Source organism: Sturnira hondurensis, unplaced genomic scaffold (genome assembly GCF_014824575.4).
Source record: "Sturnira hondurensis isolate 20B ecotype Veracruz unplaced genomic scaffold, ASM1482457v3 Scaffold0024152, whole genome shotgun sequence".
Taxonomy (NCBI): Eukaryota; Metazoa; Chordata; class Mammalia; order Chiroptera; family Phyllostomidae; genus Sturnira; species Sturnira hondurensis.
Window position 1 is genome coordinate 4,421,486 of NW_028096783.1, and position 23,254 is coordinate 4,444,739.

The following is a 23,254-nucleotide window of genomic DNA, read 5'->3' on the forward strand; positions in this document are numbered from 1 at the left end:
CTTTCCATACCTTTTTCCTGCTAATTTCTTTCCTTTTAGAAATACTGATGTCTTTTGTACTTTGTTTGGGAAGGAAGGTTGTTTACCCATACCTACCTTGGAAGACAGTGAGTTCCTCGTTCCCAGAGATGTTTAAGCACAGAAGTGGGAACTACTTTGCAGAAATGGTATAAACGGGGTTTATGTATCAGATACCTGTTTCAGTTAGAGCAGCAGTTCCCCAAACCAGGCTTTAGCATAGGCTGCCTCCAGGTTTTCTGGAAAGTTGTATTTAAAAAAAAAAACTGAGGACCCAGTTTAGGGAATTCTCATTCAGAATATCTAAGAGCCTCTCAGAATCTTTATATTGGAAAAGAAGCCCAAGTTATGTGGAGGTACAGTCAGGTTTGGGGATGTATCAGTATTGATGGTCCCTCAAGGAGTAGAATATTCCACAGAAAGCATTATAACTTCAAGGTACTCCAAATTTAAAAGCCCACCTGGAATTTTTACCTGTCTCTTACCTAGGCCTTTTACTGGTCTGATGGACTACTTTGCTCATGTCAGCTCCTAATGAATTCTTTTCTTTTTCTCTCTGGCTCTAGAAATTTTTAAAACACCAGCCTCGAATCCCGCCAATAAGGATATCATTTCTTCCATCCCTTGCCCACACTATAATACCACAACGAAACAGCAGTAACCTGCTTCTGATGAGAACAAGCGCATACATAGTTCTTCCACAGCATTTCATTGTATTTAACTACTCGGTCAAAAAAGTCTTCTCCTGTGCCTAGTTACAGCTTTCACGCTGTTCAGGGTGTTGGCTCAGGGGGAACATACAGTACACCTTCTCTTTTCCCATGTACTACCCCTCCAAGCATATGAAGACAGCCAACTTTAACCCCTTATGACAGATCCAGTCTTCACATGACTTCTCAAAATAGAGATGATATGTACTTAGGAAAGAAAAATATTCACTTTAGCTCCCAAAATAATTCATCTGCCCTAAGCAAAACAAAAAACATGTCCCTTAAATGCATTGCAGACAAGTTTTTTTTCATCAGCTGTTTTGAATTGTTTTCTCCCCAACTAATACACATAATCACAGGTTGAATATAATGGCAAGATGTTTCCAACACCATAACTCAGGGGTGAAAGAGGTGGTATCATTTTTACCAGTGTTGCACCTTCTCTTTTATGCCTTGTCTTTGGGGTTTGAAGAAGAGTTATGTAGCCCTTTGTGTCAATGAAAGTGTTTGCAGGAGGGAGCTTTGAGAAGGAAGGAGTTGAGAGCAGTAAAACTCATTTTTCACTTTCCGGGCCACCTTGTTTCGAAATGTATCTCATTCCTTAAAAATTCAGTCACCCTTGGAATTTGAGTTGTTCATTACAACTTACAGGAGCAATCAGACCTGGTAGGTTCGGGAACAGAATAAGAACAGATCCCTTCCTTTACGTTTACTCTCCTCTTAATGTGTGGCTATTGAGCTGATACAGTGAACAAATTTATTCACTCAACAGTATGAGACGGTCCTTGACGGCGAGAACAGCAGCAGCCTGCAGCAGCTGGCATACCACACCGTAAATCGTCGCTACCGTGAGTTCCTGAATCTGCAGACCCGTCTGGAGGAGAAATCAGATCTACGAAAGTTCATCAAAAGTCAGGAGCTTCCCCAGCCCTGGGATACCTGCTTGCTTTTCACTTCTAGCCACCTTGATCTGAGAGGCTGGTGGCCTGTCGGTTTGTGGGAGGGACGGAGGCAGAGAATGCAGCCTCAAGGGTCCTTGCTCACCCCCACCCTCAGTTTGCATTCAGGTGACTTGTGTTTAGTACTGGACAGCCATGGGCACACTGTTCCTGAGGTGCTTTTTTGTCACCGAATGCTTTGTTCTGGAGTCCCATTTAGTTTAAGCTGAAGAAAGAAGCTTTCACATTTCCCCTTATGTCTGTGACGTAGCTTGAGGAATTTAATTACCTTTTCTAGGTTCATAGATTAATTGCTCTTAAATATTAAAATATTACCCAGAAATCCTTGCCAACTTTTCTTTAACAGCCAGGCTTTTTTAAGTATACTGTAAGACATAGGGACAATAAGAAAATGTCCTTACATTTAACTCTAAAACTAAGCAGGTGCTTTGTTTATTTAAAAAAAAAAAAAGCTAGTGATTACCCAAAGAAACATTTTAATAAGCTGAGGCATAAATTGTGGATTTCACTTATGTGTTTTTTTTCTTAATAACAACAGCCACTCCTGAGCCAGCCTTGAAAACACAGGCCAGGTTCTCTTCTAGGCACCTCATGTGTATTTAGCTCATTGATTCTCATAGAGCTTGTGAGATAAATACTGTTACTCTCTCTGCTTTACAGAAAAGAAACAGTCAGAGAAAGAGTAAGCAACTTGCTGAAGGTAGTTATAGGAAGAATTGTATCCTAAATTTAAACTTGGGCAGTTGGATTTCAGGGCCCTCATTTATAACCAGTGTACCTTCTCACCTCTTACACATTTATATTAACAGTAATGGGAGTAGGCTGTATATATTATGTTTCTGGGGTATATTTGGAACTCTTGAAATGAAAAATCCCAGGGAAATATATTCATTAGCTATGATTTTTTACATATATGATGTATTTTATATGGAGTAGCTCTTAATGAATGTTAAGTGAATGAACTTTTTGTTTTAAAGATGTGAAGGGTCCTAAAAAGCTCTTTCCAGATCTTCCATTTGGAAACATGGATAGTGACAGAGTAGAAGCCCGTAAGAGCCTCCTGGAATCATTCCTAAAGGTCAGCATCCTTCCGTTTCGGCTCTGCACTCATTTTACCCACCAGACAGACACCCAAGCCAAGATGGAGAGATCTAGGGGACTGAAATTTCTCTTTGAAGTGCTTCTTGTGTCTTTTGCAGCAACTCTGTGCCATTCCTGAAATCGCTCATAGTGAGGAGATGCAGGAGTTCCTTGCTCTGAACACAGATGCTCGTATTGCCTTTGTCAAGAAACCGTTCATGGTCTCCAGAATAGACAAGGTACCAGCTGGGCCACTGGGCCCAGCCTTAGTTTCTCATCGGAGTGGAGCCGGTGCTTTAAAAATAAGGGGTGGAGGGTAGCGAGAGGCAGCACAGAGGAGTCAGTAAAACATGGACTGGAATTTTCAAGACCTGTTCCCAAATCTTGATTGGGTCATCATCTTGCTGAATTACAGTGAGCAACTCTGAATATCTTCAGCACTGTAAGTGTACACATGTCTCCTGGGGACATAATTCTAGTGGAGGAATGTAAGGATATATCTATACCTCCATAGATAGGTGGGGGGCAGGAAGGTCTTTTCTAGAGGTGAAGGTCATTCCCCGGGTTGGTCATGCAGGAAGGAAGCTGCTAAAGCAGGACACTAAGCTGGATTTAGATTGGTGTAGGGATTCTCTGTGGAGAACAGAGTGTGGGGAGACTTGTACCTTCTTCAGGAGGGTATCCCAGGACCTCGGAGGTGGTAGGAAGACAGTTGTGTCACACGTTGGAACCTGCAAGCAGTGATCACCAACTCCAAGGCAGAAGTCCGAGGTTTATGTTTATAAAAAGGTATCATGTTTCAAAAGGTTAGAAAACATGACTCAGTAGAAGAGGTTCCTCCTCCTTCTCATCTGGACTTCACTCAGGGGAGAAAAGGACCAAGTGGAATTGCACCTGGTAGGAGCTAGGAGACATTCACTGCAAACTAGAGAGAGTTGCATAAGGTAAAATTCCCAGAGTTCCACACGGACATGTTAGTTCACTGATTCTTTGAACATCTGCTTACTGCCTGGCTGTTTAGCTATGACTGTACTAGCGCTTCATAATATAATAGTGAACCAAATAGACAAGGACGTTACTCACAGACCACAATTTTGTGAACCTAGCGAGCAAGTTGTACTTTCTAAGCCACTTTAAACACATTCTGCATGCTTATAGTGCTCCCCTCTGTGTCCTTTCCCTCATTTATTAGGCCAGAGTCTTGACTGTACTTTCACTGGGCCACTCCAGCCTTGTCCTAGCCCTGCTGGCCGTGCCCTTGCAGAGGGCTAGCACAGGGGCGGGTTCGAGAGCCGCAGCGCCGCTCCGCGCGCCAGCAGGATTCATTAGTGACAGGCACCAGGGAAGCCTAGACATCTCCTCAGTGTTACAGGGCTTCATTTGTACAGTTTTTTTAAGCTAATATTTAAATGTCATTTTCCCATTCTGAGAAATACAGATGATTCTTACTTTTCATTGAGGATAGTTTTGTTAGTCTTTCTGAATAGAGAAGTGTATATCAACTTCAGATTTCTCAATTTTGACCTGAGTGGTTTTTATTCTTTATGTACTTAAAGAAGAAAAATTGTTCGAATTAACTGGAAACGTCAGCTCTTTCCTCTGTGTGAATTACTCTGAACATATTCTTGCTTTATGTGCCTTTAGACTGTATTTCTTATTTTGGTAATCTTCACTCTTTCTGTTCCTCATATATTCCCACCTAATGGTGTATTTGTTTATTCACATCTTGGTGAATGTATCACTTTGGGATCTAAAAATTACTCTTTTATATACAAAGAAGCTGAAAATGAAAAATATTTCACCAGCCTGCAGAACTCTCAGGTTTTTATTTATCCCATTGTTTCTTTTGATTTCTTTCCCCATGATGTTGTTTGTCTTGACTCTGTGAGAAAGATTTTTATGGCCATAGAGAATAGGAAGAATAGTTGCCACTTAGTTATTAGGTGAGTCTGCCTGGGCTGATGAATAAGGCTCCCCTAGGTAGCCTAGCTGTCGCCCCATCCTAGCTGTCGCCCCATCCACAAGGCACCAGGAGAATATAGTAAAGCTCGTTGGTGGTTTCTGTCTGACCCTGCTCCTCTGACCCCTCCAGATGGTGGTGAATGCTATCGTGGACACCTTGAAGACAGCCTTTCCTCGCTCTGAACCCCAGAGTCCTACAGAGGAGCTGAGTGAGGCCGAGACAGAAAGCAAGCCCCAGACAGAAGGCAAGAAGGCTAGCAAGTGAGAAGCCCTTCAGTCACCCGGGGCCCTTTCCCAATCCTCAGCCCAAGCCCATCCCCAACTCTCAAGCTCCAGAAGAAAGGAGATGACCCATACATACTAGTTCTCTGCCCAGCCAGACCTCAGACTCCTCAGAGCTCCACCAGAAGGAACCTGAGACCCCACCTGAGCAGCCCACTGTGCGTCTGTCCTGCCGTGGGAACCCAGGGCCCCAGCCAACCCAGGACTTGTGACTGGAAGAGAAACTCTAGGACACAGATACTCCCCGTTTCCATTTTCCTGGAAGATTGAGGTGTTCTTTCCCATTGAGAGCTAAGGCCCATTGCTGATCTGCCTCCCATCACTCCTGGTGCTCTTGGCTCAGAAGTTGCATGTACCAGCTGGAAACGGGGCAGGGTGAGAAGGGACACCTGCGTGGCCCGCTTCGTAACTGGGCCTCACTGCCATTCCTACCCTGGATCCCAGATGTCCCCTGCTAGAGCCCCACGTGGAAGGGAAAGGCATCACCGTGCTTACCCTTACTGGAAATTTTATGCCTACGTCTGGGCGACTATGGAGAGAAAGAATGTGGGGAGTGGAGAACACTTGTGTGTGTCTGTTTGTCTGGCTGTCTCTGTCTCTGTTCAGGCTTCATGGGCCAGCAGTGACACGATTCTTAGCCTTTTTTTACTGGGCCCATACTTTGAAGGGTGACCATAGGCCTGTGCTTCTGAGAATCCTAGTCCTGAAAACAGTGAGGTTAGTGTTGAAGTCCCTTCCCTGGTTTTATTTGGAACACGGGGAGAAAGTGGGTGTGCAAAAAGGTACTGACGACAGCAACAAACACCTGTGCCACTCGTCTAATCTTCAGCAAATATTTAATGTGCGGTATGTGCTAGCCGCTCTTCTAGCCTCTGGGAATATAACTGACATTTTTACATTAGCAAAAGCACTTTCCCAGGTGCACTGTAGACAAAGCTTAGTGCAAGAGCTACACTGGTATTAAAACTTCCAGAATATAGATCGTTTGGGAGACTTGAGGGCCAGGTCCGTTCTGGCAACTCGGACCACTGTAAGTGCCCAGAATAAGTATAGGTACATTTGTTTTGAGGTATTAATACTTGTCGGCCCCTTCTGTAGGAATCAAGAGCATGAATTACATTCTGTTTTTGCTCTTTGTTTCTCTACTAGGTCCAGGCTGAGGTTTCCATCCAGTAAAATTGCTCCAGCACTGAATATGACTGAACCACACGAGAAGATTCTCTACTGTCTCCAGGAGAGCAATGTGGTGAGAAGTTCCTTGAGAACTGGAGTTAATAGCTGGAAAGTTGGTCCTGCAGATACAGGCACTTGGGAGTTCTCCAAAGTCCAAAAGGACTTAGGTGCCTTTCCAAACAGCTTACCAATGTCTGCATCTCTAAGTTTTGTTATAAAACCATGTTCTCCGAATGGTTTGGAATCACTACTAGTTATAAGTTGGTAGTGTGGCTGGCTCCTCAAGGGTCATGGGTGTGGGATAATGTGTGGCAGAACGAGAAAGAAAACCAGTTCCTGAAGGAGAACAGATAGCCCCAAAGTGTCTGCAGCAAGTAAGAATACACAGGCCTTTGTTTACTTGCAGTCTTGGTAAAAAATAAACACTTCCCTGAAGTGCTCACGGAATCCATTGGGTTCTGTGTTCCTGATACGTTTGCAGGGAAGGGTCAAGGACAGCCTAGAGTGCTTTGGTTGCTTCTCTGCTTTCTACATTCTTTATGGGCATTTTGCTGGCTCTTTCTTCAGGAGTCAGAGACCCTGTCCATTTCTGCAATGGAATCCTTTATTGAAAAACAGACAAAATTACTAGAAATGCAGCCAGGAGAAGCCCCAGAAAAAGATCCTGAACATGTCCCCAGAGGACATGTGGATGACTACTTGTCAGATGAAGCCGCGCCAGCCCAAGACCTCAGCAACGATGATTCAAGTGAGTGACGAGATCTCCACTTCCTCCCTAACTGGTGTGACTGAGGGGGTTGTCCTTCCTCCCGCAAACCAAAAGGCTACTGTTCGATGTCCTGTCATGGCATGTGCCTGAGTTGTGGGCCAGGTCCCCGGTTGGGGGCGTCCGAGAGGCAACACATCATTTCTCTCAGCACAGTAGTTTATCTTTGGTTCTGCTAAGTAGGCCACAGTGAAATGCCAGAGCTTGAGGTACTGTGCTGAATGCTGGGATGCAGAGAAGAATCCAGCTCAGTTGAGCTGAGTTGAGCAGGAGAATAGAGCACAAAGTCAGGGAGTTCCAATACAACAAAACAAGGTCCATGCTTACAATATGGTTACCTCATTGAAGTGCCCTTTGGTGTGCTTGGACTGTGTTTGAACTGCTCCCTTCAGCTATTCCCCTAGGGCACGCAGTACCACTTCCCTGCTTGGTCCCTCATCAGTCCCTTTTGTTGGCTCCCTTATTAGCCTTCCAGAGCTTTCTTTTTGCCTCTCTGTTATTACTCTGCACACTTCACCTGGTTGCTCTCATTTGTAGCATGGGCTTTAACTCTAACACACGTGCTATGATGCCTAATATCAGATGTTGTATTTCTAGTTGCCTAACGGAAGGCTGCACTGAGATGCACCATAGGGCAGCTGAAATACAGCATGCGCAGAATGGAATTCATCTTGTTCCCTAGATCTGTTCCTTTTGCTTTATTTCCTGCCATGGCAAGTGACACCACCTACTTCCCCAAGGAAGGGCCGGGAGGGAGAGGAGGTGAGGACACTACCCTCTCCCTGGAAGCATTTGAGGTAGGGAGGTTTGCTTCCCAGAGGAATAAAAGGGAAGCATTGGGAGCCCTGGGTATTGGTATGTCTGCTGAACTAGAATCTATAAGAAGAAAAAAATTCCGCCAAGATAAAGGCTCCCTCTGAAAATAGATCATAAAATCTTGGGTTCAGAAGGAGAATGAAAAAGTGATTGCACAAACAGTCACCTGACCCATGCCCTGTGAACCTCAGCTGAACTGTGTGAAAATGGAGCTACAACCCCGCCTCTTCACACACACCTCACTTGTCACATTCCTTTAAAGGAAGTATTCTGACACCAAATTATCAGAAAACGGCAAGAAATTAGAAGTAAGAGGGTCTGGGTAAAAAAATCTAGCTCAAATCAAACCTGTAAATTTTGAATATCCTGTCTCTAAAGGAATAGTTTATGCCTGAGCCCTTCTTCTAGCTCAAAGAGATTCAAAATGCTTGTTGATAGAAAATTTGCCATTTTTTTCGAGAGCACCTGGTGCTTTGTTTGCTTTATTATTTTTTACTGTTATGAATGTTGTTGCCACATGGTGGCACCTCTATGCAAACACTAAACCTGAGAAAATAATAGAATTCAGGAGGGTGACTAAGGTTCAGAAGGATGCTATTTCCCAAGAAACTCAAATATCACATCTTTGAGCAAATGACTGGAAAGCGAACACGTCAGCTCCCATGCACCCATAAAATACAGTACAGAAGAAAGGAAGTATGCATTGGATGGAATTCAGAAGACAGTAGGTTTTATTTCTAGTAGTCCATCCAAGTCTGAAGTCATTTATGTTCTAAAAAGAGTCGGTAAGAGAGGAGAACATGGGTAAGAGCAGCTAAGAGAATACCCGTTGGTGCTAGACTAACAGAATTATTGTGGATGATTAATTATCATAGTGATCTCAGCAGTAACACCAGGTAGCTAAGAGTCATTCAGGAACATGATGTATCCCTGAGAAGGTCTCCCAGGAACCAAGTCGGAGGTGACACAGTCGCCTCAACCGGGTTAGAGAACGGATGCTTCCAGCCATAAACATGTCTTTTCAGGAGACTTCAGTTGAGCATGGATGTGAGCCCATTTTTTGCCAGGCTTTGAAATAGGAAAGAAAAGAGTAACTGTCCTGGCATTTTCCCAAAGGTGTAGTGCTTTTCCTAAAACCAAATATTGTCTCAAAACCAAACTGAAGCTTCCTGGATCCCAGCCCAACAGCTCTGTGTAATGGAGATGCTTTCAAGGCACTTTTTAAACCGGAAAATAAACCCCAATCTTCCCCAGGCCTGCTGCCCACACTCTCTTTGTGATCTTTGTGGAGGCAAGTGGAATCGAAGTTCAGAAGAGGCCAGGCCTTGCCGGTTCCCTGTAGTCACCAGTTGTGACTTCACTTACCTGGGGCCAAAAATATCCAGCTCTGGGGGGCATACAAAGGAACAAGCTAGGCAGGCAGAATAATTGTATACAAGGTCTTTTTTAAAAATTAAAAATTTTTACTAAGTGACTCAGGGTTGTAAAGAAATGCAGAACCTGCCACTGAACTTTTCAGATGTGAAATGGACATCTCTTGACATGATTTTAAAAATGCTGGATTATAAAAATACAAGGCAACATAAAGGTAGAGAAGACCCAGGGCCTTGACATATGTTCCTCAAGTGGGAGTCGTCTTCTGATGCCTTTTTGTCCTGCAGGGACGGAGACAGGGTTGGCCGACACAGCCCTGGATCTGCTGCTCTTGCTGCTGACGGAACAATGGAGATGGTTGTGTACGGAAAACATGCAGAAAGTTCTTCATCTCACCTTTGGGACCCTAATTCAGAGGTAAGACCCGTGAGTTCTTCACATTCGGGGCTTGAGTTGGACAGGGTAGCTGTGGTACTGAGTTCTCCACTAGGAAGGGGAAGGGTAGAGGCCAGGAAACTGTGGTCATAAAGCAAGACAGAGTCTCTGTTACAGAGCTGCAGAAATGAAGACCGCCCACAGAGCCTTCCGTAAGATCCCGGCCCTCACCCCCTGAGTATGGACCCTACCTGGGGTTTTAAAATGCTGAACTCTTCCTGCTCCGGGGTCAAGTCCCACCCAGCTCCATCCCCAAGGCCTCTACCTCCCACCTCCTTTTGGTGCGTGTTTCTCGTAGATGACAATGTATAGTCAGTGACAATAGAAATAAGAAAGATGAGGAGAAAAATGGATCGGTGTTCTCACAGATTATTTTCTCCGAAAGTAATGTAAATACTCACAAGTAAAGAAACAGAATTTTGTAATTCAGACTTTCTAATCCTGATACCACCTGAATCTCCTGAAAGGTTTGTGCACAGGTGGAGTATTTAGCTGCTGACTTCTAACCGCATAACTGCCGAGCTTTGCTAAACTGAAAAGTGCTGTCTCTGAACCACACACACACACAGTGCGTGAGTGTATCTGGTTTGGAGTTCACTCTCAGAACTCATCCTGGCGAAGGGAGAAGCCAATCCTGACCTCTTCTGTTAGCATGTGGCTCGTGCGAACAGGCACTCCAAACATAAAAACAAATTTTAATAGAATTGGGTATCTCTTCTAGACCATGTAGAAAATCCATCACCAACCATTGAACCTCCCCTCTCACACTCACAGTTACACAGGATCAGGAAGGGTTAGTAAGCTTTCATCATAGAGAGGCCAAGTCAAGGAAGGGCGCACATTTCCATTTGCCGAGTGCTTCTCATACACCAGCATCCGACTTCTATCTGCATATATTTTCTTGCAACAACCAAGTGAGATAGGTAGCCCCATCTTAGAAAACCAAATAAGAGACCAGGGCTTGGCAATGCCAACTAACCTGCCCGTAGTTAATGCCCCATCTGGAATTTGAAGCTGGATGCACACCACTTCCACACCAGTGGCCTCTTTCCTACCCATTATAGCCTGGTGACTGGCTGTATGGGAAACCCACGTAGAAAATGCAGACTGGTCTCTGTGCCCTTAGGCTCCCCCTCCCCGACCCCCATCCTTTCCACACACTCTGCTGTCTCACTAGAGTGCATTTTCTAAAAAGCAAGGCGAACATGTGCTCTGCACTGAATGTCCTTCAGTGGCACTCTGTTGCCTCCAGAAGTGATTTTCCAGTGTCCCCTAGAGTTCCAGGATTCCACAGAGGTTCTTCAGAAGCCACCTTGGAAGCCAAGGTGGGAACTAAGTGGACCATGATCCAATGAAATCAGTTCCATTTTTGTTTATCCTCACTTGAGGATATGTTTATTGATTTTAGAAAGATCGAGGGAGAGAAACATCGATTGGGTGCCTCCCATACATGCCCCAACCAGGGACCAAACCCACAACCTAGCTACGTGCCTTCAGTAGGAATTGAACCAGCAATCTTTTGGTGCACAAGATGACGCTTCAACCAACTGAGCCACTTGGCCAAAGCCAGAGTAGTTTCTTTCTGACCAATTTAGTAGACTGGGGATCTAGGTAAGGTTTTGTTTGAAAAAGGGCTCCACTGTGTTTAAAACACATGTACATTCATTCATTCATTCATTCATTCCACCTCTTTTCTTGGCACAGTCTGGTCCTGGCTGCATTTCTAGTTCTCCCCCACGTAAACCGCCCATTATTGCCTGAGCATTCTGCAGTGTCTCTTCTTCGAGACCCCTGCTCCTCCTCTTGTTTCCGCCTGAGCAGTATCTTCTCATTCTTCTACCTCCTTCTGTGTCCCATGCTGTCTCTGTCCTTTTCTGCTTGGTCTACTGCTAACTATTTTGCCAAAATTGAGTATTGTGTCATTTATTCTATGAAACTTTCTATGACATCTCCTGCTTTCTGCCAGCACTCAGGAGTCTTTTCTCTCTGCACAGGTTTGATGACGATACTTGTCACAGTGTGTTACAGAAATGATCTGCTTCTCCTTAACTAGTGGCTCTCAGCTAGGAGGCGTTTTTCTCCTTGGGGTATTTGCCAATGTCAGAGGAGTTTTGGGTTAGTTGTTCCATCAAGTGGGTGCAGTCCAGGCATGCAGCTAAACCTCTGTACTGCACAGGGCAGCACCTTCCCCACCCACATAACAGCGAGTTACTCTGCACAAAATACACTAGTGCGGAGGCTGGGAAAGCTCTCCCTGGACTGCCAGGTCTTTAAGAGCCAGAGCTGGCGTTATCACACTCCCAGCAACTTGCACAGTGCCTGGGCCATAGAATTTGTTCATTACTAGATAAAAAGATAAACATTTCTCTTCTCAATACCACTGTACTTAAACGTGGAGGTTCTTCCCCTGGCTGGTATAGCTCAGTGGATTGAGCACGGTCCTGCGAACCACACGTTCGCGGTTCGATTCCCAGTCAGGGCACATGCCTGGGTTGCGGGCCAGTTCCCAGCAGGGGACTCATGAGAGGCAACCATACATTGATATTTCTCTCCTTCCCTTCCTCTCTAAAGATAAATAAATAAAATCTTAAAAAAAAAACGTGGAGGTTCCTTATGTTTTATTCTGTCACTTGTGAATGTTACTAATTAAGCCTTCATTTCTCTTCTCCCTCTATTAGGCTTCCCTTTGCCGATCTTCCTAATGCTTTCAACAAATGGGAAGATTCTAAAACTAGCTAGTATGTCATCATTGATCGCTTCTTCCCTTTGAAGTAATTTACATGAGAAATTGGTTTCAGAACACAAAAAATTATTTAGTAGGAACAGAAAAATGTAGATGAGTCAGGAGAAATTCAAAAATATTAAGATGCCTATGTAGAAAAGGTAGGAAGAAGTTTACCTGAAGTTTAAATAACTCAGCGTGTTAAAGAGCTTGGGTCAGTACTGAATAAAGTAGAGAAAAATGTATATTTGGGATTTGCCGGCAGATCACTGCAGAAACGGTACTTCGTGCGGCATGGGTTCATGGAGATCTAAAATGGGAAACCTCTCACACGGTACTTGCAGGCTGTGGGGATCCCAGGCCAGGTTGCGTCACCCCAGTAGGCGATGGTTATGAACTCTCTAGAGATGGGGAAGAGACAGCTCCTACTGTTGTCTGAAGGAGTGAGTGTGTTGGAGGAGTGAGTGTGTTGTGCATGGGCACTCCAGTTAAGCTGCTGCTTCATCTGACTCACAGAGCTTTGTTCAGGCTGCTTTGTAGCATTCATCCCACTTGCCCTGACAATGCTTATAACTATCCAACTGGGGAATTGTTTTGGTCTTATTTCTTATTGATTGAAAAAAACAGTAAGGGCCTGTCAGTAGTGAACAAGACAGACACAGTCCCTACTCTTAATGTAGTTTACAGGTTAGTGGGGATGAGAACTGAGGCCTTGTGTACGTGCGGTGGAGCCAGAAGTCGAGCCCCGGGTATTCAAAGCCCACTTCCTCGTCCACTGCCGCTGCTCCACTGTATGTAATCTCCCTGAAAAACAGGAGTGATAATGGTATCTGTGCGTCTGGGCACATGGAACGTGTCCGGTAAATGTTATGTCTTAATATTTGCTCTTCAGAAAAAGGAAAGAAGGTGAAAAAGTCTTTTCTGTGTCTGTTTCCTTTAGTCAGTGTCCCCAGGTTTGTTCCATTAATGTCTTCAGGCTACCCCTGTGGTGCCTGTCCTTCTGAGTTATTCAGAGTGTACTTGGCCCTCTTCTCAAATTTCTTGTGCCGTGTTCACAGTGTTCTTGGAGCTTCCTGAAGGTAGGAGTCAACAAGTCATGGGTACCTGGAGGAAGAATTTCAGCTCTAGACCAGCAAGATCCCATGTACATGGTGCACATGGGAAAGTTGGGCTTCTTTCAGGGTTCCCACGTCGACACTGATGATCCCATCAGCTTCAGGGTATTTACCATCCAGCAAACATTTCTTGAGTTTACTTTGTGCAGACACTGTGCTTAACACTGCAAGCATATTGTGTGATTGAGTCCACTCAGATACCCTGTGAGAGAGATCAAGATCCCCAATTCAAAGATGAGGAAACCGAGGCTTAGAAAGAATTACAGTGGTTCAGTCAAAATCACAGAGCTCATAAGTACACCTCGGGCAGAATCCAAACCCAGGCTTGTCTGATTTTCAGCTATAATGACTGTCTCTCAGGGTCAGACTTTGCCCTGTGATGTAAAGGGATGAAAACAAATTCAAAATTCAGTTTGTAAAATCCAGACTACATTTCCATGTATGCATACTCGCAGCACAAAGGGTACTGACCTGCCCTAAAGCCAGCCTGTGTTCCCTGTCCCTGACAGCTTGCCTTCTTATATTTTTAAAAAGAGGTTTGTGCAGTGCTCCATTCTTTGGCTTTGCTTTGGCTTGCAAATAAACTGGAATTTGATAGCTCCTCACAGCCGCAGCCCTCCCCACGCCAGCCTGCCAGCACTACTCCCGGGACAGGTGCATGGGCTCCGTGGTGCCCTCCCTGAGACTGCCCCTGTGACCACTGCCCAGCAGGCGGCATGTTTCTTCCCTCTGCAGCCACAAGTGTCTGAGCCGAGGACTTGGATTCTTTTCTTTGAGTTCTGTACTTCAGAGAAAAGGGCCGTTGGTACTAGGGCCACAGGCAGCTCTGGCCACTTCTCTAGTTGTCTTATGGACACACCATGGTTATCAGGGTGGCACAGCCATCTGGACTCAGGTGTGTCTCCTCCTTCCCTCACTCTAGCCTCCAGCATTGTCCCCATCAGGAAGATGAGTTCCTTTTTCCTGCTTCCAGCTTCCTTTACTCTCCTGGCTGCCTTGGAAGACCTGTATGCAGAACTCCCTGGACTCCAGGGACTTCTGTCAGACCTTAAGCCTTCTTTCTTGTTCTCTCTCTGTCTCTCTCCCTCTGCCCCTCCCTCCTGCCCTCCCTCTCCTACCCTGCAAAGGAAAAAAAATTAAAAAGAGTAAATTCGACCTCATGACCCCTCCTAAGCCAAGTTGGGAAGAGTCCTGGCCTGAGACAGCCTCCATAAATCTCCCTTGATTGTTGACAGTGTGGGGAAGGTGGGGGAGGGGAGCTGGAGAGAGGGTAGATGCCCAAAAAAGGCATTGTTAAGTCAAAGGGGTGTCTTGCACACATGCGCGCCTGACCTCGAGTGTCAGCTTCTGTGCCGGGAACATCCAATTATGTAAGAAGGAGCGCTCCTTATTTGGAATTAGAGACCAAATGAGGGGAGAGGAGTGGGGATGGCAGTCTGTGCCCAGGAGTAGATTCAGCTTGTGCAGACTGCTCACGTCCAAAAGCAGAAGGAACTTGACAGTGTTTCTGCACGCATCAGAGTCAGGCTCAGGGAGCTGAACAAGTGCGTAGACCTAGATTAGCCTAGCTTGGAGGGAAGGAGGAGAGACGTACTATGCTCCATTGACGGTGGAGGTTTTGGGCTGGAAGGTCCAGCTAAGGCAAGGAGCAAGATTATTGTGGAGTACTGATGTAGAGCAAAGGAATGAGAAACAGCTGGACCTGTTCCCTGCTGGATGCCCAGAGCAATGCCACGGTAAAAATAGGAGCCAGCCTAGCAGTAGAGTACTCACTCGAACGCCACGTCCCGTGGCCCTGCCCTCCCCATGGCCCCAAGATGGCATCAGACTCTGTGTCAAAAGGGCAGCAGACACATTCCTGGCATCTGTGTCAGGATTTCTTAGTAGAGAGAGAGAGAACACTGCGTGTGTGCATGTGTGTGTGTGTGTCTGTCTGAGGCACGTGGGAATGGTATCATGTGCCAAAAAGTAGGGGAAAAAGGAGAAGATTCTCTGATCTGTGGGCGAAGGAGAACAGAAAAGTACATCAAGTCAGGGTGTATATAGAGAGGAAGGAGAAAAGAAAGACCACGTTAGCTCTCAAGAGTTCAGCAAGCAGCAGACCCAGGAGACAAGCTCTGGAGTTGATGCTAGGCCATGAGATCGTTTCCTTACAAAAGAGGTCTCTCTACAAATGTTGGGAGAAGGTTTGTTGTTGCAGAGCAGGGGACCTTTGGAGAGTGCCGTGCTGCCAGGGGGGACATTCATCTTCCCTAAGGACCGTTGTGAGCAGATGGTCATGAGCTCTTCTGCCTCCACCCTTCTCTTAGGCAACTGCAGAATCTTAGGTGTTCTCTGAGCATAGCCCATGCTGCGGCCTTTCCTTTGTGGCCGTGTCTGTGTAGCAGATGGACGGAAGGTCTCCCTGACACTGGCTCTCCTGTGTCGCAAAGGACACAAGCAGTTGCGGCAAGACAGGAGCTGACATTCATGAAATACTCGTGGCACCAGCCAAGCAGCTGTGTTCGTTATGTACTCTTGTGCACTGCGTGTCTGAGAGAGACATGTGTTTCCCCGTTTTTTAGGTGAGGAGAGTGACACTCAAGTCACGTAACTGTCCCAGAATCACAGAACTAGTAAGCGCCACACCCAGGATCCCACTAAAGTCATCCTGGCCTCCAAACCCACGCACTTTCTGCTCCCGCAGGCTGCCTCCCAGCTGTTCGAGCTCTCTCACAAAGCAGTGGCCGCTAGAAGCAGCTTCCCTTGAAAGTCCCTGAGCCTTATTCCCATGTGATCTCTTGCTGTCCCTGGCACTGGCCTTAAGGACACATACATGTGGTGGCAGCATGTGAATTCATGTCCATCTGCATATTCTGATTTTATTCTTAAAGCCCTTGGGTAGCTCTGTTCTACACTCTAATGGCATTCAGAAAAAGATGCGAGTTAAGGATTTATAGTTTTCCAGGAAACACTGATTATAGCTTTTTTCCTTTGCAACATAAACTTTTTTCTTTCAGTGGTTACACCAGATCTCCTATGAACAGCTTCTGTAGAAAATTGCATACTTTTGCAAAATCCCCAGATACAAAATTATCTCAAACTAAGTCTTCAAATGTTGCTATCAGATTATTTCCTGGCCTTCCAATTATTGAGTTGGGCTGCTTTTACAGGTACCGAGAGTAATTTTTTGCAGGGATGGTTTGCTCAGGTTATATTGTGCTTCTTTAATTAAAAGGAGCACTGCCTGCCCCATCCTCTTCACTAGCCCTTGACAAAGGGAAGCCCTTGGCTTGCCCGCATGGTCCCAGCAGTCTTTCCCTGTTTACGGGAGTGGCCTCCTTATTGTATTTCTTAAGTGTCACTCATTCTGCACCCATTTCAGGATAAAGACATCATGCCTTTCCTGTCGTGTGTGACAGTGTTTATTTGAAGACATCTTTAGGGTTGTAGCAGCTGGTGCCAGCTCACTGGCTATGTGCCTGTGCATGTATGTTTTTGCACTTCTGTGTGCGGTTCATGTTCTTAACTTCTCATACCTGAGAGGTATAGAATTAGTCATCATGGTAGCAGGTAAGAAAAAAAAAACAAAATATCACAAGGCATTTAAACCTCAGGCCCGTTATTCCAAGTCAAGCTATTGGTGTCTCTTGCCCATCTCTAACTACAAACAGGAGCCCGAGACAGTTGTTGAGGACGTTTCAGACTGTTCGCATCTTGAAGGCCGGGATCAAGTCTTACCATTCTGTTATCAGCACCTGGCTCTACACATGGAGGGCACTTAATACATTTCTGTCAAATGAATGATCAGCACATGCTCTTCCCATGGAATTAGTCCTCGCTTATCACTAACGACAGCCTCAGGGGTTCCTAACAGTTCTGGGGGGTAGGAAACTCAAATGTGAACTATCTGTCACATCCCTTCCCCACAGCTCTGTAACCGGGCAGCTCCAGCTTCCAGAGCCACGTGGGCCTGAGCAAAGAGGGTTCTCCTTCGAGCCCTTCGGTGTACCTCGCATTCTCAACACACTCCTTTCCCAGAGAACGCATGCCCTCTTCCGGCACGGCCTCCCACGGGGAGTCCCCATTGAAGCTTGCCCTCTCTGGAAGCCTCTCTGGCTGTTGTGCCTTCTTAACCTTTCCTTCCAGGTGGGGAAATAAAATACGGGCTTTGAAGTCATACAGGTGTGAGTTCGAACTCTGCTTTGAGGGCTACCCTCTGGTAGCTTAGAACAAGTCGACCTATCTCTGCCTTGAGTTACTCTCATGAAGTCGGTTGGAAGATAAGACATGATAAATGAAAGTCTCTTGGTGTATGCCCGGCACAGGGTATCACGCAGTAAATGTGAGTCCTCATCCATCTTTACAAGCTCCGTATTTCATTTCCTTGGGGACTCTTACTTGCTGTGGCAGTAGTACATCTGGTGGAGAATAGATGATGATTACATTGTAGACATAATTAATACAGTATGATTACATTGTCATGGGTCTTTGGAGCGGTCTTTGTAGTGAGCTTGCTGTGCGGTCTGATGATAGTGAAGACCCTGTGAGACAGACAGTCTCTCCTGCATCCTTCCGCCAGGCTCACTTCCTTCACATCATCCCCTTCCGCACTCTGTCCCACCTTATCTGTGTGCTTACAACGTTCTCCAGTTGTACCCAGTGCAGAGTCTCTGCGCTTCTTCAGAGCCAGGGGGCTACCTACTTCTTAACCCAGGTGCCCCCGACCCTGCACCTTTGCCTTCCAGGACACTAACTTTATGTAGTTTGTGTCACGGTGGCCTCTTCACAGATAACCGTAGAAAGGTGTAGGATTCAGTGTCTGTGTGTATTTACTGAGGACTTGCTCGCTGGGTGCCAGCTCTTCAGACCTAGCATGGCGCTCACCCTACTGGAAGGTCCTTTTAGCTTCTTAGAAGCAATAACCTGTAGAGTGAGAAATACCAAACAACATGAAGTCAGGTGACACGTTGTCCCTTGCAGCACAGGATAAGGGGTAGGTGGGCGTATTATAGAGGAAAGTACGTGTTGAAAGTTAGACCTTATAAGGTAGCTATCATTTAGTCTGTTTTAGGATGAAGAATATTCCAGGCACTGAAATGTTTTTAAAGATGGGGTGGAGCATTTTTGTACTTTTAAATTAAATGTAACCTCTAAATATATTTTGAATATTTTCAGCCAGCCCCTGTCTGAATGTGTGAACTTACACACAAAACATAGAAACTTCTGTGTTAAATAACATGGAAAACCCACCAGGCTTTTGCTGCTTGGGAGACTTAAGACAGAAATTCTACCTCTGGACACCAGGAGGTGCTGCAGGTTAAATAATAACTGTTCACATAGAAGGTAGCCACGCTTTGCAATTACAGGTCCTCGTCTTCAGGGTGATAGTAATCAGAATTATTTGTGTCCTGCTCCTTGACTCAAAGACTACTTACCTGTCCTCTCCCTGGTCCCACGGGCTATTAGAGAAGCCAGTTTTTTCATCTTTACCCTTCTTGCCATCCGATCAGTCTTCAACACACACTTGCTTCTCTGAACAGAAGACACTGTCGGAAGTCGTCCCTGTGACTGCTTTCAGTCCGTCAAGGATTCGGTGTGAGTCTACAGTGATAAACCAGCTGGACATCTGAAGTAAAAACATTTCGTCAGTACCCTCTGTAGACTAGTTGGTCCTGTACCCAGGCCTTTTTGGATGCCGCAGTCCTAGATAAGCATCTGCCTGAGGAAGAGGCTGTCAGTGCCAGATTGCACGGAGAGTGGGAATCTGAGCCACCTGTGACATCATCAAGGGCATTGCCTGTTGCTTCTTACCATGGACGGAGGTCACTTGGCTTTCTCCTGTTAACTTGATTAGGGGAATTTAGCTGTCCCCCAATAAGTACGTGATCTGTTTTAACACAGTATGATTACTGTGTAAATGCAGCTTCAGGATGTCAAAGAATATCCAGCTTAAAAAGAACTCTCATGAGTTTATCTGAGCCAAACTGCTGGACACAAAATCTAAACAGATTAAGAAAATGCTCCGGGGAAAGGCAGTTTTGCAGCTTATTTTATACATTAGACTCAAAGGAGGAGAGGTAAGGAGAGCGACATGAACTCCATGGGTGGCAGATTGATTAGGGAGGTTGGAAGAGGCCCAGCAGGGAGATCTGTGGGACTGGATAAAAAGTACAACAGAGAGACACACACTTTAGGACAGTTAATAACACTTAACTTTCTTAAGTCTTGGATCACACAGAGATGATACATGGGCCACAAAGTAATGATATAGTCTCCTTCCTGCTCTGGTGCCAGTGATGGGGCCTCCAAGGGGCCTGGAGAAGGAAACTGCTGTGTCAAAGGTATGTTACCTGAGATGCACAGAGACTGTGAGCAGTTTCAAAGTGAAGATTGACCTTTATCAAGGAAGCCACGGGCCTAGAACATGACTCCCCACCATGGCCCACTTTTACGTAGGAATTTTTCATTCGGACGGCGCTGTGTGGTTGCTCTGCTCTCTGGATTTGTATGGCCCACTATGCAGGCCTCCCTGAGCTCATCAGATTTAATGTGGCCCCCTTTTCCTCCACCAGGACAAGCCCCTCCTTCACCACCTCCTCCTCTCATCCCCTTGTTTTCTAGTCACAAGTGTTACTCTCACAGTCACTGTGGCATGGTTGCTAGTTCTGTATCTTTAGTATTAGGACAGATAGGCTTGTGTTTGGAAAGGTTTTAAGCTTCAGCACGTCCAATGGAAACATATTTTGGTAGAGCTACCCCACCACAATTCATCATAGTCACTTTTTTTCCTTCCCTGTGCTCTTCGCAATGTTTTTCTTGCTTTCTTAACTTTGACATCTCCTCCAGGCTAGTCTTTTCAGCGTCCTCCAGCCATTTTCACAGCATAATTTGGAACCCTACCATGCCTGCTTTCTTAAATGCAATCTCTAATCCTTGTATTTCAAATCATGGCTGAGCATACTCTAAATCTGTGATCAGCACTAATTTTAGAGGTTGGGGGCCAGCCAATCCAATGCAGCAGATGCTCCCCCACCCTCCTTTCCTGCAGTGGTACCTTTGGCCCAGAGCAGAGCCTGGGGATCAGTCTGCCTGTGAGGTAAGGTCACCAGGAACCAGCAGGACGTCTAGTTGTCAAGACAACCACTGCATTTCTGCCTCTTGCTCTCCTCTGTGTCTTGCTTTTCTTCCCAGTGCTTCAGCTTTAGTTCACTTCCTCTTCCTGCCTCTCCCCACCAGACTCAGTATTCTTCTCGTGCATAGTCGTTTTAATCGGCCTTTCCCTCCTTTACCTGCCTCCATGCCCTGGGCACTGAGAAAGGAAAGGTTCATAGTTCCTACCAGGGGCCTGAGAATGAGCCAGCCTCGCCGTTCGCTTGGGACCAGGGAGAGAAGGAAAGGTCTGCGTTGGACCCTGCAGCCCCTGCAGTGCAAGTGTCTTTGGTTAACATAATAGATGTAGTTTACGGAAGGATTTTGAAACAGTCTCCTAATTATTCATAACTCCACAAGGTCAGTCCTCCACAGTCTTTTTAAACACATTAGAAAAAGGGCATACTGTTCTAATGTCAACATCCCTGAGGCTACTAGGAGAATGATTTATGCAAAAGGAGAAAGGGAGGCATGAAATGCAAAACTTGCTGGTCCTTTAGTCCCCTGGATCTGGCAGGGTTTTTAAAGAGGCACCAGAGAAGTGTTTCTCCGACAGGAGCACACGCACTCTGGAAACCACCTGCGTTGTTGTCCTTTCATCTGGATAACCTGTGATGAGCACCAGGCAAGAATTAGCCTGTTTCATTAAGAGAGTTCATTTAGCTTTTAGGTGGTCAAGCCAGGCTCCAGCCTCTGTGTGTCTTTTCAGTGTTATTTTCACACATCACCGCACCCTGCCAGTGTGAATTCTTTGTCGCTCTTCCAGATACTGAGTTTGTCTCTTCCCCAGACAGGTAGGAACCTGTTCTGTGCTCACTGGGGGAGAGGAAACCTTTTGGACTTGGAGCAGAGACACTGGCTGTTCCGGAGTCTCTGGGGGAGTTGTTGGTTGTGAGAACGAAGTCCTGCTGCTCAGGACTTCGGCTCAGTTGGATATTGGGCAGTCGTCCAGAAAGGACGACTTTGATTTTGCCTAGTCGATTTTTGTAAAGTCCATCAGCACTGGTTTTCAGAGCTTGATTGCGGTACATCAATAGCAGCATGGTGTGGAACTGAGAAAAGGCGACTGAAGGTCCTCAGAGGTATGCTGTGTTTGCGTGATACTTCCTCACGGGGATCCCAGGTGACACACTACTCAAGTCTGGAGCAGCTCCCTCCAGATCTCCTTTTGTATCAGTCTCACTTGTCCCGTGAACAGACCCCCGAGTGTGCCCCTCTCATTTTGTATCTGATGGAAAGGTAGCCTGACCTTCGCTTTTGGTCATTGCATGCCCCAACATTCTGCTGTCTTCTTTTCCCCTTACTAGTTGTAAGTAATGGGTTGGAAGCAGTCTGATGCTGTTCCATCCATCAGGGGCACTTCTCAAAATACAAGTGTGACTCATGGCCCTCGTAACCCCTTAACCCCTTGGCTTTTGTTTGACTTTCAGCCTGTTCCATCCTGTGGGCCTGTTTGCCCTGGAAACTGACCAAGACACAGCTGCTGGCAGCTGTCTCTCTCCTCTGGGATTTGTAGAGCGTTTTAGACAGGAAGCATGGACGGCCCACCCCACCTTCTTTCCTTTCCAGGGGATGCGTAACTGGGTGTGAATTGCATGGACCATTCATGATGAATTCTTTTTTGACAGAGAGACACACACGTAAATGCTGGTTTGTTTTACTTAAACGTATTCATTGGTTGCTTCTTGTATGTGCCCTGACCAGAGATCAAACTCACAACCTTGGTGTATCAAGACGACACTCTGAACAACTGAGATACCCAGCCAGGGCTCTTGGTGATTTCTTAATTCTAGCTCAGCTGACATATTGCCCAGTGTGCTTCTTACAGCATCCACCCTACAGCTGGTGTTTTGGCACACAGTGTAATTTTAATATTAGCCTAAACAAAAATTATTAGGAAACTAAACCTGCTAAATGTTTACATAAGTACTTATAAAATGCCAGATACAAAGAACTCCTAGATTGCCCACTATTTCCGTAACCTGCCTTATCCTCCCTGAGCATGAATAATGAAGAGCTCACCCTGCCGCTGCTGCTGTAAGGCCAGGGTGCGCGCCACGTGCACCGTTGATTCACGTAGCACTAATGCCATGTACTCTGTGCCAGATACTAAACGGTCAAAATACAAAAAAAATAAAAATAAAAAATTCCCATCCTCCGAAGTTCAATATCCAGCTGGAGTTGCAGTCTTATAAATAAGGACTTATAGCATAACGTTAGGGCTTTAAAAAGAACCCTATATGTGATTCAGAGAAAGGACCAAGTACTGTATGTTGCCATGTATAATGCGCACTTTTTTGCCCAGATTTTTGAAGGGAGAAAAAGGATTCACATTATACACAGGTAGTACTAATTCTGTGTCATATATGTAAATGTTTTTAATTCTTTTATTTATGCTTATGTGTTAAAACTGTAACTCTAAAAAGCAACAATATCTGTATGTAAAATAATACCCTGGAATACGATAATTGGATTGGTCTCTAAATATAAATAAATGAAAATTGAATTAAAAAATTAAAATGGAAGATTTTTTTCCCTGAAAGTCTGGGACAAAAATGTGAGTGCACATTGTACATGGCAGAGTATCGGTTACGCGAGGCCCTGGGAAGGCTCACAGACAGGAGACGTCTGCGTCAGGATGGAGAGGGGCAGGGACGCTGAGAGAAGGCGGTGAAGAGCAGAGCACTGAAGGCAGAGCAGTGAAACAGTGT

General features: G+C 45.6%; 1 protein-coding gene and 1 long non-coding RNA gene across 3 annotated transcripts in view; one reads left to right on the forward strand and one right to left on the reverse strand.

Moving 5' to 3' along the window:
* The window catches only part of LOC118981499 (uncharacterized), a 325,802-nt gene that overhangs the window by 253,994 nt on the left and 48,554 nt on the right, over positions 1–23,254 (reverse strand). The window lies entirely within an intron of this gene.
* The window catches only part of SNX19 (sorting nexin 19), a 39,328-nt gene that overhangs the window by 2,455 nt on the left and 13,619 nt on the right, over positions 1–23,254 (forward strand). Inside the window, exons 2-9 of one of the 2 annotated variants that reach the window (XM_037038287.1) lie at positions 1,501–1,639; positions 2,665–2,765; positions 2,887–3,006; positions 4,860–4,990; positions 6,161–6,257; positions 6,752–6,932; positions 9,428–9,557; positions 21,974–22,264. In XM_037038287.1, coding sequence (XP_036894182.1) covers positions 1,501–1,639; positions 2,665–2,765; positions 2,887–3,006; positions 4,860–4,990; positions 6,161–6,257; positions 6,752–6,932; positions 9,428–9,557; positions 21,974–22,133 — 1,059 coding nt within the window. In that variant the 3' untranslated portion in view covers positions 22,134–22,264. Of the gene's footprint in view, positions 1–1,500; positions 1,640–2,664; positions 2,766–2,886; positions 3,007–4,859; positions 4,991–6,160; positions 6,258–6,751; positions 6,933–9,427; positions 9,558–21,973; positions 22,265–23,254 lie in introns of those variants that run through there. The other variant, XM_037038286.1, reaches the window with a different exon arrangement.